General features: G+C 45.1%; 1 protein-coding gene across 3 annotated transcripts; it reads left to right on the top strand.

Annotated features, from left to right (window-relative positions):
* The first annotated feature begins 97 nt into the window (after window positions 1-97).
* Window positions 98-10,285, top strand: DYRK3 (dual specificity tyrosine phosphorylation regulated kinase 3). Of its 3 annotated transcripts, XM_086342832.1 has the most exons (4): window positions 98-333; window positions 2,344-2,455; window positions 8,470-8,632; window positions 9,408-10,285. In XM_086342832.1, exons 1-4 carry the CDS (start codon window positions 257-259, stop codon window positions 9,488-9,490), a joined length of 435 nt encoding a protein of 144 aa, XP_086198958.1. In that variant the 5' UTR covers window positions 98-256; the 3' UTR covers window positions 9,491-10,285. The 3 variants fall into 3 exon arrangements, with proteins under 3 accessions (XP_086198958.1, XP_086198956.1, XP_086198957.1); XM_086342830.1 differs by having other exon boundaries at window positions 8,470-10,285; XM_086342831.1 differs by having other exon boundaries at window positions 98-371; window positions 8,470-10,285.
* Window positions 10,286-18,290: the final 8,005 nt, after the last annotated feature.

Below are 18,290 nucleotides of genomic sequence, written 5' to 3'. Positions count from 1 at the left end.
GCGTTTCCCGGGGAGTGCCGCGGTTGCTAGGTGACCGCGCCGCTCCCCCTCCCGCTTCCCTCCCTAGCTGCTCCTCTCGCTCTTCCCGACCCGGGCCAGTTCCGAGCGAACGCGCGCGGAGCGCCAGTGTCCAGACGAGAGTTCCCGGGGCAGCGTCGCGGCCCGGGAGGCAGCCGCCGCGGCGCAGGTGGACGCCGCCCGCTCGCCCGCCTCTCCAACCGCCGCCCCTCCCCCCAGCGGGGTCCCGAGCTGCGGGATGGGAGGCACGGCTCGCGGGCCCGGGCGGAAGGATGAGGGGCCGCCGGGGGCCGCACTCCCGCCGCAGCAGCGGAGGTAACGGCGCCGCGGGCGTAACGGGCTGGGGAGCCCCGGTGAGCGGGGCGGGGATGGGCGGGCTGGAGGCTGAGCGAACCCCCAGCGGGAGGGTTAGGGAAGGGGTCTGGCCCGCCGCCTTCTTCTCCATCCGCTGCCCTCCTCCCCAGCCCAGAGGGGGAGGAGGCTAGGGAAATAATTCCACCCTGGGGTTCTCTCTGAAGCCCTCGATCGGGGATGTACGGTCAAAAAGTCCAAGAATCTGGGACTTGGTAGGGCTTCTTAGCAAACTGGAGGGGATAAACAGGGATAACCGAGGACTTTGCCGTGAGGGGTGTGGTCTGGCCTCGGGGTGCAGGTGAGGGGCTCTGCCTGGTAGGGCTTTTCTGTGGATCCTGATTTGAGAGTTTCTCCACCTTACATTGTATTTTACACCTTAATAGAAGGGACCCCCCCCACACACCCGCTCCCCACTTCATTTGCATGGACACTTCCTTTGGCTCTTTATAGGAAATCTTGTAGGTCTTCCATCTGTCTTTCTCTGTAAATGTGGACGTCTGTCCTATTGTGTTTGTTTTATTCCTGCTGTTGGCAAAGAATCAGTCGCATCCAGAATTTTTGGTTCTTGTCAGTGAAGCAGTTCCCTTTAAAGACTTTATTCTATCAGAACGTGACTGTTTTTTTAAAAAGAGAACATTCCAAAAATATTTGTAGTGGGTCGTTAGGGTTTGTATTTTGAGCTTTTAAAAAACCTCTATTTCTGTAACACATTGATTAAGAAAACTCTAGAACTAATTCTGCAAAACAGTTTTTACAAGCCACTGAATTATTGCAGCGTGCTTTTAAAGATTAAAAAAGTTCTTCCCTGGCAGCTGGGTCATTATCATTGCATTCATAATATATCATGTAAAAATGATACAATGAAGTGCTGATGTATGTTACTGGAAATCCGTGTTCTTGGTGGCAGATGAAGTACATTATTCAGGGCCATCTTGTGGATTAAAGAAATCTCCGTCTTTTGTTTTGCCTTCCAGTGGTGGAGGCAGAGTTTTAAACAGAGAAATAATCTGTAATCACTTGGCATTTAGCTTCCACCATCCACTGGAAAATTAAGTGGATAAAAATGTGAAATGCTTGTAATTTAGAGAATTTCTTTAGTATTTGCTGTAGAATTCACTGTATTTTTCTATAAATTAGGTAGAGGTTAAGTAGGTAAGTAAAGAGAAGACAGCCCTAAGAAGGCCTTTTATTACTTGCTTGTAAGACCCAGAAAGGTGTAGACTAGAACTATTCTTCGTTTTACAACTGTGTCGAAAATGGCTCAGAGAGGGAGCTGGTGTAGCCAGTTTTAGAGCTGAAATTAAAATCCATGTCTCCGACTTTGAAAATACAGTCCTCCGTCTTGTTTGTTCTAGTTAGCTTTTAGGCTTCAGTATTTAAACTAGTCTTCAAGTAGTAAGTTAAATGAGATCCTTTGATAGTCCCTATCCTTAACAACATTCAGAAAATAAGAATTATTTTCAACCATTTCAAAATACAAACCTAGAAATACTTTTATTTCTTTAGATACAAAGAGAAAAGTTGGATTTCCTCTCTTCCTTTGCTTCCTCTGTAGTTTGTGTTCATTGCCAAAATTCGAAGTGACCATTTTTTTTCCCACCATAATCATTTTTATTGGGATATAATTGCTGTACAATGTTGTGTTAGTTTCTGCTGTACAACAATGTGTATCAGCCACAGATGCACATATATCCCCTCCCTGCTGAGCCTCCGTTGTAGGTCCCCCACCCTAATCCCACCCCTCTAGATCATCACAGAGTGCCATCTGAGCTCCCTGTGCTATATATATATACTGCAATTTCCCACTAGCTGTCTGTTGTACACATAGTAGTGTATATACAGAGGGGACATTTGTTTGTATTAATTATTCTTTGTAGAAGATAAGAAGTAGTTAAAACACAAGGTGTTTGGGAAATACAAATTTATTTACTTTAGTTACTGACAGATTTTATCTGTAATCCTTTCAACTAGATTGGGGGATGGTGTCTATGATACCTTCATGATGATAGATGAAACCAAATGCCCACCCTGTTCAAATGTACCCTGCAATCCTTCTGAACCACCTCTACCCAGAAGACTAAATGTAAGTAAATGTAATTCTTTGAGCTTTGATGATCCTCCTGAAAAGGAGGAAGATCTACTTTGAATGATCAAGGTACAGTTATATCTCACTGGTTAACCCAGGCTCTTCTTTTGTTTCTTCTTGGTTTCTCTTGACTTTGAAATAACAGGTTCTGAGGTCCAAGTTTAGCTTTTCAGAATGATTTTGATTTGGAACCCATGTATTTATTCCTTCCAATCACTGGGATAAACAGGAAAAAAAAATAGCATGTTACTTTTGTCTAGATAATGGTTATTTTTTTTAATAGAATGATAAATATATAGAGTGTATTATGATGGCTCATTTTAACAAAAACAAGGAACAGAAAATACCTCTGACCCTTAGAGTTATGTTTTTTCTGCAAGGTAGAAATGCAGTCCTAGCTTATTAGTATGCTTAAGAGAACCATTTTATAGATCATAAATAAAACTTAATCAGTACAGTTTGGGTTTTAATGCATTTATTCATTTTGGAGCTTGCAGGCATTTAGCTTTTGACACCATTTTATTAAGGTAATAAAAAAAACTAATTCTTATTCCCTTGGCACACATAGAGTGGTAGGGAGAGTGGGGTTTGGACAAGTTCCATGACAGGGAGAAGCTATCCTGTGGTTTTAAAATTTGCTGCATGTAATCTAATGAACAAATTGAATAATTGAGCTGACTAATTTATCAATAATTCTCCTTCATATTTCTGTTTAAGACCTAAAATTATTTCTATATAAAGAACTTCTTGCATTTTCCATAGTCCTTCCCAGCTGTTTTGTCAGCTTTGCCACTAAAAATCAACTTTTTCACAGCTTTCAAGGCTCATAATATTACAGAATATGGGCTAAATATATCTGGAAGGCCAGTAACCCTATTTTTAATCTCCTTTCTGGAGTGCAATAAGTTTCCTTTCCATTCTCTGCCAGCTTATTTTTATAATATATAAAAACTTCTGAAAACTCCAGAACCATATATGTAGTCCTTGTGTTGATGATCAGATTTCTCAGTTACTTGCTGACAGTTAGCATATCTCTATAGGAAACTTTTGCAGTTGGTCATCAGATCAGATCAGATCAGATCAGTTGCTCAGTCGTGTCCGACTCTTTGCGACCCCATGAATTGCAGCACGCCAGGCCTCCCTGTCCATCACCATCTCCTGGAGTTCACTCAAACTCATGTCCACTGAGTCGGTGATGCCATCCAGCCATCTCATCCTCTGTCGTCCCCTTTTCCTCCTGCCCCCAATCCCTCCCAGCATCAGTCTTTTCCAGTGAGTCAACTCTTCGCATGAGGTGGCCAAAGTACTGGAGTTTCAGCTTTAGCATCATTCCTTCCAAAGAAATCCCAGGGCTGATCTGCTTTAGAATGGACTGGTTGGATCTCCTTGCAGTCCAAGGGACTCTCAAGAGTCTTCTCCAACACCACAGTTCAAAAGCATCAATTCTTCGGCACTCAGCTTTCTTCACAGTCCAATTCTCGCATCCATACATGACCACAGGAAAAACCATAGCCTTGACTAGACGGACCTTTGTTGGCAAAGTAATGTCTCTGCTTTTGAATATGTTATCTAGGTTGGTCATAACTTTTCTTCCAAGGAGTAAGCATCTTTTAATTTCATGGCTGCAGTCATCATGTGACTTAAAATACATTTTAACTAATTTTTTAAATTAAGAGCTAAGTCATTTATTAATTGATATAAATTATGTATAATTTATAAATATTTTATAAAAATCCAAAAATTTTATAAAAATTTGTAAATTTTTAAAAATAAAGTCGCATAATTATTTATAATATACATTATTTTGGAAAGAATGCTAGAGAATTTGGAGATGATAATTGAATATAGATAATAGGCCATTTTAACTTTAGCACCAGCCATTAGTTGGCCAGTGCTAATCACTGTGTGTGTGTTAGTTGCTTAGTCATGTCTGACTCTTTGTGACTCAGTGGGGTGTAGCCCACCAGGCTACTCCATCCATGGGATTTTCCAGGCAGGAACACTGGAGTGGATTGCTATTTCCTTCTTCAGGGAATCTTCCTGACCCAGGGATCAAACCCAGGTCTCCTGCATTGCAGGCAGACTCTTTACCATCTGAGACATCAGGGAAGCTGTCTAGTAGGGCAATTAAATTGTGTTTCAGGATCAAAATGAATTTTTTTACTCTATGATACTCACAGTAATACAATTTCAGAAACACAAGGTTTTATGTTCTAACCCAATGATGTCTTTGCAAACTTTGCTGAAAAAGTACTTTTGAGGGCTTCCCTGGTGGACTAGCAGTTAAAAATCCATGTGCCAGTGCAGGCGACACGGGTTCAATCCCTGGTCCAGGAAGATTGTATGTGCTGTGGAGCAACTAAGCCCGTGTACCACAGCTACTGAGCCAGCACCCAGGAGCCTGTGCTCTGCAACTAGAGAAAGCCCACACATAGCAGTGAAGACCCAGCTCAGCCAAAAATAAATAGATAAATTTTAAAAGAAATAAACCTTTTTTTTAAAGTGCTTTCGACGTCTTAGTGACACTTGTAGCTCGTTATGCCATGACTCCAAGACCCTGCTGCTCATTTCACAAAGGTTTTTAGCTTCGTTGTTTATCCGAGATGCCTTACATTCTCATTGTAAATAATAAATCATCTGCTCCTAGGCTCTTAATAGGTTAGCTTTGTGTTGCAGAGATTTAGGGTCGAGAGTGAGAGGGTGGTGTTCTATAACTACTTTAACATGTGTGTGGAATTGTAGATTCTTCTAGAACAATGAAAGAAAGATTTTATTTATAGCACAGCAGATTTAATACATAATTGATTCAGGCCAGTATTTGAGTTATTTACAAGAAAGGAAAGAAAGCTAAGAAAAGAACCCCTCCCTGTGTGGAAAAATTCCTTCCTGGAATTCTTCAGATGCATTGGAGATTCAGAACTTGACAATCCATGGGGGCCTAGACCTGAAGTGTTGGGTTCTATTCTGGGAGCTGTGCTTGCACAAAGTGCAGCCTCTGTTGAGAACGTGGGATCACAAGCTGTGTGACGTGGAGGTTGTGATGGGGGATGATGAGTCTACAGAAAAACAGTGGGGCAGAACAACCCTTTTAGGTATCTGAAGAGCTTTAGCGTGGAAATTTGGACACTCCTGTGTAAGTCTAGAGAGCAAAGTAGTACTTAAATTGCAGAGAGATTTAGGCTCATTTTAAGGAACAACCACGAGTCAGCAAATCCAAATGACGTCTTTATTGTAATAGTTTTATGACAGTTAATTTTCTGCTGTATATCTGTTCTTATTAACGTTCTGTACCTGAGACCCTCTCTTGATCACAAACAGAAATGAAGACCTCAAGAGCCAGGGCAGCCTTCCTTGTAGGCAGAGTTAGGTGAAGTAGCCAGGGATGGACCCTGGACCACAGATAGCTTTCCTACCAGCTTGTCGAGTTCCTAGAAAGTCATTCCTTTGGGTTAAGATACTAATCTTCTATTAAAGTTCAAATAGCTCTGGAGAGGTAGCACATTAAATTGTATAGCAAGTTGCAAGCAGGTTTTATGTGGGGGAGAAAGTGGGTGAAGTGTTTCCGTGCATCCTAAGAGAAGCCCAATCAAGGAGCCCTTCTTGGAGCAGAAGGCATATTTAATGCCAGACATCTGGTGGAGGGGGAGTCTGGAGCCACAGAGGAAGGCACCGCAGAGAGAAAAGATAAGCTAGATGGGGAAGGGAGGGTGTATCAGGGTTTAAACTTTACTGTGTTGAGAATTTTCCCTAATTGTTATCAGTATTTTTAACCTGTTTTATCATTTGTGAAGGTCTTTCACATATATTATTAATTGATTCTCATAACATACTACAAGGAGGTATTATCAACATTTTACAGATGGAGAAACCAGGGCTAAGAAACTGGTCTAAAGGTTTTCCCTGTCCTGGGACCAACAGTTTTTGAGCAGTGTAGCCACCCCAGCCAAGGCCTCTGACTTCATATTTTTTAAGAATGTGTCCCCAAGACTTTAGAGTAAATATTTAGATGCGTTTAGGTTAGATAATAAAAATGTTAAGGAAAACTTGTTGAGATGCATGCAAATGTTCAGTTTTGTTGTGTATATCTAGCTAAAATCAAACAATTATAATTGTTTAGTTCAGCAAAGCATGTCTCCTAATAGACTGTAGAGCCTTGAGATGACCTGTTTTTTGGTGATCTCAATTGTTCACTACTGGTATAGTAGTAGTGAACATCCCTAAAAACAGGAATAATTATTTGACTTAATTGATGATAAGAAAAATGTTGCATTATATTTACATTTTAACACTTCTTGACTAGTGATCATTCTCTATTTTGGTATCAGTGATCTCTCCTGGTCCGTATCTTGCCTCTTTATTTAGAAACCCAATGTCAAAGTATGGCTACAGTTCTACTGCTTTGCTTATGTGTAAGATGGTGCAATGCCTCATTTTTGTAACTGTAGTACTCTATAAATGTTTAAATTAATTATAGGACCTAAAAGGAACAGGCAGGAACTAATATCCTGCTTTTGTAACTAAATTAGGGTCTGTCTAGATATGCTGACACTTAATTTTTTCATCCCCTTTTTTGTTTTTATTTATATTTTTATTTATATAGATGATAGATTAGGTGTTGTTTATTTAGGTCTTGTTAAAATTCTGTTTTTTAAATGTTTGGCCACTTTGGATCATTACCTTATAATTTGTATCGTATTTGAAGAGATCCTAACTATAGCTCAGAGCTCCCCTGAAATGATCGTAGAGGCTCTCAAGACACATCAGGGGTACAGTTCTTCAGATCCATTAAAAAAAATTGTTTTTGGAACTATCCTGGAATTTTTTTTTGAACAGCAGATTTAGCGTTTTTTTCCCTTTTTTTCTTCTTAGCACCTTCTTACATTTTTCTCTTTTTCATGGTGTTTGGTTTTTTTGCTCTTTTTCTCCCATCTATTTTCAAAGAATCTTATTTCAGAGATACTCAGTAAGTAGAATTTTCCTCTGTGTGTTACTATTCCTTGCAGAAAAAGGTGACGTAAAATCAAGTAAAAAGAGTTGAGTGCCTCTGTCGTGTAGGCTCTTGCTGAGGATGACTGGTGTATATGTCTGTGAGCCTGGGAGAGAGAGAAGGAAAGAAGGAGGCTATCTTTATTTAGGAAAGGGCCCTTTCCATAGGGGCCTTGGATTCTCACTGTTCCTCATCAGATACAGAAAGAATCTGCCTCAGTGATCTCAAGAGTCTTCTCTGGATTAGAATTTTGTGATTGGGTGAAGGGAGGTAGAAAGATGGAATAATTTATTTGGGGCCCCGGGAGTAGATGATGAGGCCTTGGTTGATTGCAGGCCACGATCAGCACTCAGGCCCTACTGGAGGGTTAGAGCAGACACCAGAAGCTGGCACCAAGTTACAGTAACCTTCCGACTGAGTCAGAAGCCCTGGCTTCACATCCTGCCTCTGTCCCTTTATCACTTACAGAACACTGTAATATGCATTATTTTGTTCCTGATACGTGCCCTTAAGATTTGGGAAGATACTTGAAACAAGTGTGAACAGTGTAGGGCAGTATGTATATAATCAGGTGCCAGATTATACGGCAGATGGGAAAGCTACAGTTAAGACGTGAGTGGAGCCACAGTTAGTGTGGGCTTGGAGTAGCTCTGAGTAGGAGAGAGAGGGGACGAGAATTGGGCTTTGACAGAGTATAGGATTCAAGTGGATGCGTTGAAAAGATCCTCAGTCAGAACACACACCTGTTAGCAGGAATGTAGCATGTTTAGGGTATGGTAAGATGACCATCTTGTCTGAAACAAAGCAATATATATGTAGGGAGCCGGGGTGCCCATAAGTCACGGAGTCTAAAGATTAGCATAGCATAAGTTTCTAGGACCGCCTGCTTTTCTCATCTCACTTTTGGGTCTTTTAACTACACATCTGGACATCTTTTGTTGTTTTGTTCAGTCCAGGGGAGGATTCCTTCGTCCTTCCACTGTTTTTAGTGACTTTAACATGGATTCATTTCTCTTTGCCATAGATCACCACTGAGCATTTAACAAGAGATCCTACTCAACGCTTCCTGAATGGAGGCGAGATGAAGGTAGAACAGCTATTTCAAGACTTCAGCAACAGAAGAGCTGACAACCTTCAGTCGGATGGTGTCAACGACTCTGAAAAATGCTCTCCCACCGCTTCTCAGGGTAAAAGTTCGGATAGTTTGAATACAGTGAAATCCAGCAGCTCATCCAAAGCATCCAAAGCGGTGCCTCTGACTCCAGAACAGGCCCTGAAGCAATATAAGCATCACCTCACTGCTTATGAGAAGCTGGAAATTGTCAATTATCCAGAAATTTACTTTGTGGGTCCAAATGCCAAAAAAAGACATGGAGTTATTGGTGGTCCTAATAACGGCGGGTATGACGATGCAGATGGGTCCTATATTCACGTGCCTCGAGACCATCTAGCTTATCGATATGAGGTGCTGAAAATTATTGGCAAGGGCAGTTTTGGGCAGGTAGCCCGGGTCTATGATCACAAACTTCGACAGTACGTGGCCCTGAAGATGGTGCGCAATGAAAAGCGCTTCCATCGCCAAGCGGCAGAGGAGATCCGGATTTTGGAGCATCTTAAAAAGCAGGATAAAACCGGTAGCATGAACGTGATTCACATGCTAGAAAGTTTCACATTCCGGAACCATGTTTGCATGGCCTTTGAATTGCTGAGCATAGACCTTTATGAGCTCATTAAAAAAAACAAGTTCCAGGGCTTTAGCATCCAGTTAGTTCGCAAGTTCGCTCAATCCATCTTGCAATCCTTGGATGCACTCCACAAAAACAAGATCATTCACTGTGACCTAAAGCCAGAAAACATTCTCCTGAAACAGCATGGGCGCAGCGCAACCAAGGTCATTGACTTTGGCTCCAGCTGTTTCGAGTACCAGAAGCTGTACACTTACATCCAGTCTCGGTTTTACAGAGCTCCGGAGATCATCCTGGGAAGCCGCTACAGCACACCCATCGACATATGGAGTTTTGGCTGCATCCTTGCAGAACTTTTAACAGGACAGCCGCTCTTCCCTGGAGAGGATGAAGGAGACCAGCTGGCCTGTATGATGGAACTTCTGGGGATGCCACCAGCAAAACTTCTGGAACAATCCAAACGTGCCAAGTACTTTATTAACTCCAAGGGCCTGCCTCGCTACTGTTCTGTGACCACGCAGGCCGATGGGAGGGCTGTGCTTGTGGGAGGTCGTTCGCGGAGGGGTAAGAAGCGGGGTCCCCCAGGCAGCAAAGATTGGGTGACGGCACTGAAAGGGTGTGAGGACTACTTATTTATAGAGTTTCTGAAAAGATGCCTCCACTGGGACCCCTCTGCCCGCTTGACCCCGGCTCAAGCATTAAGACACCCTTGGATTAGCAAATCTGTTCCTAGACCTCTCACCATTGAAAAGGTGTCAGGCAAACGGGTAGTAAATCCTGCAAATGCTTTCCAGGGCCTGGGTTCCAAGTTGCCTCCAGTTGTAGGAATAGCCAATAAGCTCAAAGCTAATTTAATGTCAGAGACGAGTGGTGGTATGCCTCTGTGCAGTGTATTGCCAAAACTGATTAACTGATGGGCAGCAGTGTGCTCAGAGATGCGTATGGATGTATTTTTAATTATCTTGCAAACCTGAAAATGGAAAGGAAAAAAAGCCCATTGGTGGATGTGTTTTTTGTCAATGTAGATTTCTTTTTTTTAAATAAAGCAAAGCATTTTTATATGACTGTTAAAAGAACTCTTCACAAGGGCTAAATTACCTAACCAGATTGTATTGGCCATCCTGGAATATATATTAAAAGACTTTTTATAGGTCAGTGCATCTTTTGTTATTATTGGCAGGCGTGCATCACCTTCCATATTAAATTCTGTTGGTTTAAATCTCTGCCAGAAAGTATATCCTGATCATTAACTTTTAGACTCCCTCGGCATCTGTTCAGAGGGTTAATCTGGGACATTGCCGTAGTCACAGGTGAGAGCCAAAGCTCGGTCTCTGGCCCCAGCCTGCTGTCTTGTGGGCTCCTGCCAGGTGGAAGGGCTCACAGGAGAATACGAGGTTGGAGGAGCGCCGGGATGCAGGGGGTCTCCTGGAGAAGTCACGTTGCTGCTTCCAAGCGCTCCTTTCAATTGTGTGATGGGTGCTGTTTTTATTTTATGTTGTCATTGTTTTGCCGCTGATTAGTTTCCTGGGCACTGAAAGCATTTTATAGACATCTTGTGTTTGTGCTGAGTCGCTCAGTTGTGTCCGACTCTTTCTGACCCCATGGACTGTAGCCCACCAGGCTCTTCTGTCCCTGGGATTCTCCAGGCACGAACGCTGGAGTGGGTTGCCATGCCCTTCTTCAGGGGATCTTCCCAACCCAGGGATTTAACCCTGGTCTCCAACTGAGCCAGAACATTAAAGGTAACGTCAGCGTGCAAATGGCAGTTGTGCATTTCCATGGATTCTACGTCACGAAGTGACCACTATCGCATAGAGCTGACCACGGCCCCGTTACTTGGACTCCTCTTTCCAGCTGTCTGCCACCTTAATGTGCCACAGTTTTGTCACTCTCAGTGTAAACAGAAGATGATTCCCTGGATTCAGAGTGAGCTTCAGTTCTAAGAAAATCCAAAAACTAACCCGTTTCATTTTTTCTTTTATATATCCTATTTCTGTGCTAAGATTTAAACAGCGAGGGCTAGTAATAAAGTGAATTGCTAGCCAGATGCTTTCCTCAGAAGGGTGGGGAGGGACAGCAGCTAACGCACTCGCTGTCTTGTTCTCTTCCCCTGCCCTGCCTCTGCTTCTATCCTCCAGAACGGGGGTCCACCTGAACACTGTCCTGACGGGGTGTCCTGCAGAGTAGACCGTTGCTTTCTCTAATGCTGTTCACAGTGTTACCAGTTACAGTTTTAAGATGGAATTTAGTCTCTGCAGATTCCATAAGATCGGGAGGAGGCTTGTTTTGTTGGACAACACAGAAAAAGAAGGAACATGCCATGGGCACTTTGCTTCAGGAACTTTTGCCCTAAGAGAAGTTTTCCTGACAGCCACAGCACAGGCTATGAGAGCAAACGTCCGGAGCGTGGTCCCAGCCTCTCAGGTGCAAGGCCGCAGAGCAGGGCAAGGTTCAGACGGAGGCCTCAGCCTCTTAAAAGGGGATGTCCTGGTATTTCTGGGGCCTGAGCAACTGTATATTTAAAACCTTAGTTATTTGCCCTACCCCTGGTTTGCAGAAGGCAATGGAATATGCGAGTCCTTTCAGCCCTTTAACTCCTGCTGAATGCTCTGACTTGCAGAGAAGTTGTGTAGAACTCCTGCATTATCTAGGCACAGCATATGTTGAAGTGGTTTTTCCAGTTGTTATCACACAGGGAGACCTGCTGTCTTCAGCAAACTGTTAAAAGGACTGCAACCTCAAACGCGTCTGCCACGTGCTAGATTTCGATGTTTGTGTTGTCGGTGAGCTGTCTCCTTGGTCACTCAGCGCTGTGTGTGACTTGGGAGAGAAGGGAGCCTGTGGTCCGATTCTGTGTATTGAAGGGACCATGAGGTTACGGAACCCTGGGCCAAGTGACAGGATGTACACAACCCATGACACTGTACAAATTCTAGAAAGCTCTGGGAAGGTGAACGGATGTGTTTATGCCTAAATTTGGCAGCCTAGAGGGTGACGCAGAGCAGAGTCATTCAAGTTGGCATGCCTGGCTGTTGTGGGCTACTTCAAGTTTGGGGAGAGTGGGCTGCTCGAAAACACTGTGTTTGTGCCAGATGGATTTGGAGAGGTTTATGCGTGCATTTCAAGTTTAGGGATAACTGAAGCTTTTAGAAGCTGTCACACTGTGCCCCTTTTCTCCAGCCATTGTCAGATATTGCTTGGATCCCTGCCCAGCCATAGCACTGAGTAACTGAATTGGATCAGAGTTGATAACAGCGATTCAGGCTGTGTATTACAGTTATTGGATTGTTCTTTAGCCATTTTCGTTATTTCAATTAAATAGGTCAAGTTGGTTGACTTATTGATTTTTAAATTGAAAAAATCAACTGAGTTTCCACATTGTTACTGACGCAGTACAGAGCTGGGTAGGAATGTTTGTTTTATTTCATTCCTAAAATCATGGGTTTCTTTCAACGTGGAAAACTGACCTGTCCAGCTAATGCCTGCTCACCTTATTAGACTCCATCCCACCTTCTGCTCTCACAGTGATGGATCTGTGTATCATGTGCTGTCACGATTTCTCCTTTGTTAGAGTGCAAGCTTCAAACGGGCATGCCTGTTCATCGTGGAGCTCTGAGTTAACCGGGCGTGATGCTCCTGAGTGTGTACACATGCTGGGGGTCGTTTCCCTCCGTGTACCAGGAGTGTGCTCACCTCTTATCTTCTTTCAAATTGACCTACACAGTAAACCTCTGACCCCTTCTTTTTGAGAGAGGATAATTAGAGAAGAGTTATGTGAGGCCACCTTTTTCTGATCCAATATTTGACATTTGATGATAACGAAAAAGAAAATGTAACCATAACCTAACTATGATACAAAGATTCTGCTTCTGTCCCACAAGGGCTCCATGAAAGAAGAGAGAGTCTAGCCTGGATCTCCTTTCCTGGAGGAGATTGATTATGACCATACTAGCATGCTTTATCCCGAGGTGTTTTTGAGTTGTTTTTTTTTTTTACTTAGGGGATAATTATGATACTGTGATGGTTTTCACCATTCATCAGTTATAATCAGCCACAGGTATACATGTGTCCCCCTCATCCTGAGCCCCCACCTCATCCCCGTGGGTTGTTTCAGAGCGCTGGCTTTGGGTGCCCTGCTTCATGCCCTGAACTTGGACTCGTCATCTGTTTGACGTACAGTAATGTACACGTTTCAGTGCTTCTCCCTCAGATCACCCCCCTCGCCTTCTCCCACTGAGTCCAAACGCCTGTTCTTTACATCTGTGCCTCCTTTGCCGCCCTGCATGGAGGGTCGTTGGTGCCATCTTTCTGAATTCCACATATGTGCATTAATATACAGTGTTTGTCTCTCTTTCTGACTTACTTCACTCTGTATAATAGACTGCAGGTTCATCCACTTCATCAAAACTGACTCTAATGCGTTCCTTTTTATAGCTGAGTGATATTCCACTGTGTACACGTACCACAGCTTCCTTATCCGTTCGTCTGCCTCTGGACATCTAGGTTGCTTCCATGTCCTGGCTATTGTAAACAGTGCTGCAGTGAACACTGGGGTGCACGTGTCTTTCAGTTATTCCTAGGTGTTTTAAGGGGAGGTGGGACAGACAGGTTAGCTAACTAATGTCATTATATTTTAGTTTTCATGACATTAAATTCGTTAAGAATGGGGTTTATTACATGATCAAAAAACTGAACAAAGGATTCAACAAAAATTTAACTGTGAAACTGAATCTATAGAAGCTGGTCATGTTGAAACTTGTGTTTTAATTCCTGACTAGGTGTAAGTAAAGTTAAATGCTAAATTTTAGGTAGCAGGTGATACATGGTTCTAAGCTTTCCTGACTATCAAGACTATGCCTACTGCTTTAGTGAATCATGGAAAATTCTTTCTCATTTATTTTTAATGATTCGTCTTGCATCTGTTATTCAGCGTCACAAACACGGAAGTTGGCAGGGTGACAGTGATTGTTCCAGACTGCATCTGAATGCTTTTTTCTCCTTTGAGAATGAAGGATAAGTATTTATCCCAGAACACGTTTTCCTGCGTTTCTTCAGTCTCGCTGTAGAACTCTATAGCTTACTGTGCACAGAGCAATTGCAGTCCCCCACAACAGGAGCAACCTGGAGCCCTCCGGACACGGAGCGGCGAGGCCTGGGATTGGCGAGTCACGGACGCGCTGTCCCCTGCCAGGGGTCAGCCACTCGGTTTGCAACATTTCTAATCTCTTCAGTGTGCCCCACTTCATCTTCAGCCTATGCTTCCTGAAGCCCAAGATTTTAGAAGAATTTGCTTCCAAACCTGACCTTCAACCAGAATGTGATTAGGGGTAATCCTTTCAAGTGAGTCAAATTACGCCTACTATTTCAGTGAGAGAAGTTTTTAAGCAAACCCATCCATGTAAGGACTAAAAGCTCTGGTTGCTGAGAGCCATTTTCCCTGAGATAAGCCAGAGCTACAAATATATCGTCTAGACTTTGAAAGAAAGGATATGATTCTTAATATAGCTCACCAACCACTAAGTCAAGCCCAGGCTCTCATAATTTTTTCTATAACAGGAGAAGTCTGCCTGCCTGTTGACTCAGAAGATTCTTACTTTTGCTACCACACAAATAAATTAAAAAGAAAGGGCTCCCCTAAATCAGGCTAGATGGTGACCTGTGGCTATTTCAGCTCAGGATGTCAGTGTCTAACGTATCAGGTTTGAATCATTTGGTATCATGGGATTTGATCACTGTTCGCTTGAAACTGCTGACTCGCTTCCTCTGGAAAGAGTAGTTTGGCATGGATGAGTCAGTGTTTTTTTTGTTTTTTCCTTAGGGTGTTTGTTTTTTAAAAAAAAAAAAATTGCTTTGAGAATTTTTCAGCATCTAATGATGGTTTCAAAACTAAGGCTGTCAACTTTCCCAGGAGGCCATGAATGCTATACTCTGAAGTGTTCCCAGTATAATGCGTAAGTATCAGTCACTGAATTCTTGGGGCTGCAGGTACAGCCTCTCTTAACGTGGTGATAATGATGGAGAAAGAAAATGCTCGAAAAAGAAAACACTGAGATGAGAAAAGCAGTGGAGTAGAGAGGCAGCCTGTGCCATCCGTTGAGTTCTCCAGAGCGCCCTCCAGGAACTGTGGCACTGTTGTAGAGAGGGAGCTGGGGAAGCTGGTGTGGGCTCGGGGATGCCCGTCTTCAGGGAGCCCTAACTAGCAGCTCTCTTGTCAGGAGTTACCACATGTACCTTCCTGGGGCCCACGCTCAGCCTAAGGGTGAAGTCTGGCAAGCAGCTTAAGGAATGCAGCTTATTTGGGAAGTTTTGGTGTTTTTGTCTACAGGTAATGTAGCACTCCTGGAAACAGAGCAAATGGAAAGGGAAAGAATGTTCTTAGGGGCCCTCAGGCACCTTAGCTGCCACCTGCTTCTGGCTGGCCCTGGGCCCCTACTGCCTCAGCAACAGGAGCTAAGCAGACGCGGAAGAACTGCCTTCGGTCACTCTTGAATTTTCCTCGAGTTCTTGAGTTCCCCCTTCTTGCCCTGGCCTGCAGCTAGAAAAGGACCTTCCCATACTCACATGAAGCAGCTGCATGTTAGAAAAACTAACTTCATCTGGAGAAACTGCAGGCCAGCGGGGAGTTAAAAGGATACCAGCCTTCACCATAGCGGTTTGACTTTGACACAGTGTACCCCAAGCCAGGACATGCCCATGGTTTTTTGGTTCCATTTAAGGCAAAAGCTATCTGAACTTGGAAAAGGCAGTGAAGTGACTATAAGAGCTCAAGGTGTACGGCCTGTTGCCTCAACATCCAGGAAGGTGTTCCAGTCCGGAGGCAGAAACGGGAAGTGACTGCAGTGCCAAGGGCCGATCCTGCCCTTCCTGGAGCGTGCCCGGGCCCAGCACACCCACAGTTTAAGAGGCTGCCCCGTGCCGCCTCACTCCTGACGGCACCCAGTGGGAACCAGTGGAGAGAATTCTTCATCCTGCCCTGGGTGGAGCCCTGGCCTGAACCAAACTCACCTCTGCCCTCCTGGAGCCCTCTGTACAGGCCTTGTTTGGTGCATTTGTTCTTTTGACAGTGACTTCTTGAGCAACTGCTGTGTGTGGACAAAAAAGAAAAACACTCCAGTGGCATTTGTCAGGAATGAAACGCACTGGCAGGACCACAGACCATTTGTTCAGAATTTTAGAAAGCCAGACAGTGGGGTTAGAGGGAACGTCAAGTTATCTACACTCCGTTCTGGTTTCAAATCTTCAAGTGAATGGGCCGGGAAGGGGAGAGAGTTTCAGAAGAGAATGCTCTGAGTCTGTGGGGTGTTGGAGCCTTTTCTGAGCTGAAAGCAGAGCAGAAAATACGGTAGAGATGAAAGGTGTAGCGACAAGCTATCCAGTTGCCACGTGGCTCTCACTTCCCTCCATTTCTGACTTGAGATGGGGTCGCCCTTGGGGATTCTCCAGCATGATTTCAGGTGGGGGTGTGACTCTTGCCATCCCCTCCTCAACCATCTGAAGCTACCCCACAGAAGAAGGAAACGGCAGGCTCATCTCTTCCCTCTCTCGCCTTGATTTCCCTCGACAACAAACTGGCTTGTGAGCCAGCTTGCACTGCCGTTTTCTCCGGTTGCTAAATCAACATTGTTTATTCCTGTCCCATCATCAAACCCTGTCTGAGCCTAAGACCAAAGTGAATGGTGGGATGGAGTCAGGGACTTCAACCCTGAGATCCTTTCCTGCAGTTTCCGATCGGCGGTCCCACATGGTCCCCGTGCCCCTTAGCAAACCCTCTTCACCCAGGAGTCCCTTTTCTCTCCTTGGAACCCAGAGTCACTCTCTGCTTTAAAACCTCAGGCAGATTTCCAGGCAGAGTGGCTCCAGACCTCTCTGGGAGACCGCAGATGCTTCCCCTCGACCTTGCTAAAATAAGGCACCAGGGCTTCCGCGGTGCGTCTTCCTGCAGGGACAGCTGTTTCCCAGCTGCTGTGTCAACCCTGCCGCCCCTGTTACCTTAACCCAGCAGCTGCCTTTCAGAAAGAGAGTGATCCCTCTGCCCTTGATGGATTCCCAGTCTTAAGTTCTACTGTATCCAGAGGAGGGAGGTGCAACTTTAGCCGGGGAAAGCGTGGGTGGGGCTGAGAGCTCCTGACCACAGAGCTGCAGTCTGTAAAGTCAAAAGCCGGGCTGGACACCAGGGCCCCTGGAGCCCCGAGGCTCCTGGGGTGCCCTCTTTTGCTCCCAGGGGCTCCCCCAGCGGGCACCAGGCCCGACCTCCCACTTTCTCTGCCTGCCTCCCTTCTTTCAGTAAAGGAATGTGCCAGGCACTGCGCTGGGCGGCTCACACAGAAATGAGCCTTTATCCTCGCTCTCAAATTCTCTGGAAAGTTAAACTGGGGTGAAGAACTGGCATACAGAGGGATGCATGGGACAGCAGACACACTAAGTGCCTAGGAGTCCCTCCCAGCACCTGCTCGCAGGACGAAAGGTGAGGGGGAGAAGTCCGCGGAGGATTTTTGTGGTGAATCCGCGTCCATCACCAGCTCTGACCATTCTGCCCTTGACCGCCCCTTGTCTATAGTGCCTCCTGCCTCAGCGAGGCTCTTCCCACCTGAAAATGGGGGAGACTGAGCCCCAGACTGGAGAGAGCAAATCCATACCCTGTCCCTTCGGTTAGTAGCAGAGCCAGGGTTTGGAGCCAGACTCTGCACGGCTACTAGCAAACAACCGTGTCCATTCAACACCCACCTCCAGGCAGTGTTTACACTGCGCTCCCAGCAACCCTCCTTCCCCTAGCCCCCATCCAGCTCCCCAAAGGTGCCAAAGTTGGGGGGGGGTGTTATTTTTATCAGCAGGGTTGGGAAAGGGGCAAAGGCTGAGGCCGGGCAATTCAGTGGCGCCAGCTGAGGCTTAAATACGATGACAAAGCCCCACCCTGCCAACTCTGCCTGAGGACAACCCAGCAGGAAATCAGCAGCCTGTGGGCCCGGCCTGAGGGCTGGCCTGCGTCTGTCTGCCTGGAGGAAAGCCAGTCACATGAGCCGAGGCTGGTTAAAAAGAGCTCGGTCATCTGCCCGCTCCAGTGTCTCCGCTGGCGTGGGGAGCTGTGTGGGGGCGAGGGTGCCAGCTCCTCTTCGTGGGTCCTGGAGGCCAGGGAGGGGAAGGAGGAAGGGGCAACTCGGGC

This window comes from Bos grunniens, chromosome 16 (genome assembly GCF_055505025.1).
Source record: "Bos grunniens cultivar Pamir isolate PY7600 chromosome 16, Bosgru_T2T1.0, whole genome shotgun sequence".
Lineage (NCBI taxonomy): Eukaryota > Metazoa > Chordata > Mammalia > Artiodactyla > Bovidae > Bos > Bos grunniens.
Note: the sequence above shows the minus strand (reverse complement) of the source record. Positions and strands in the feature narration are given on the sequence as shown.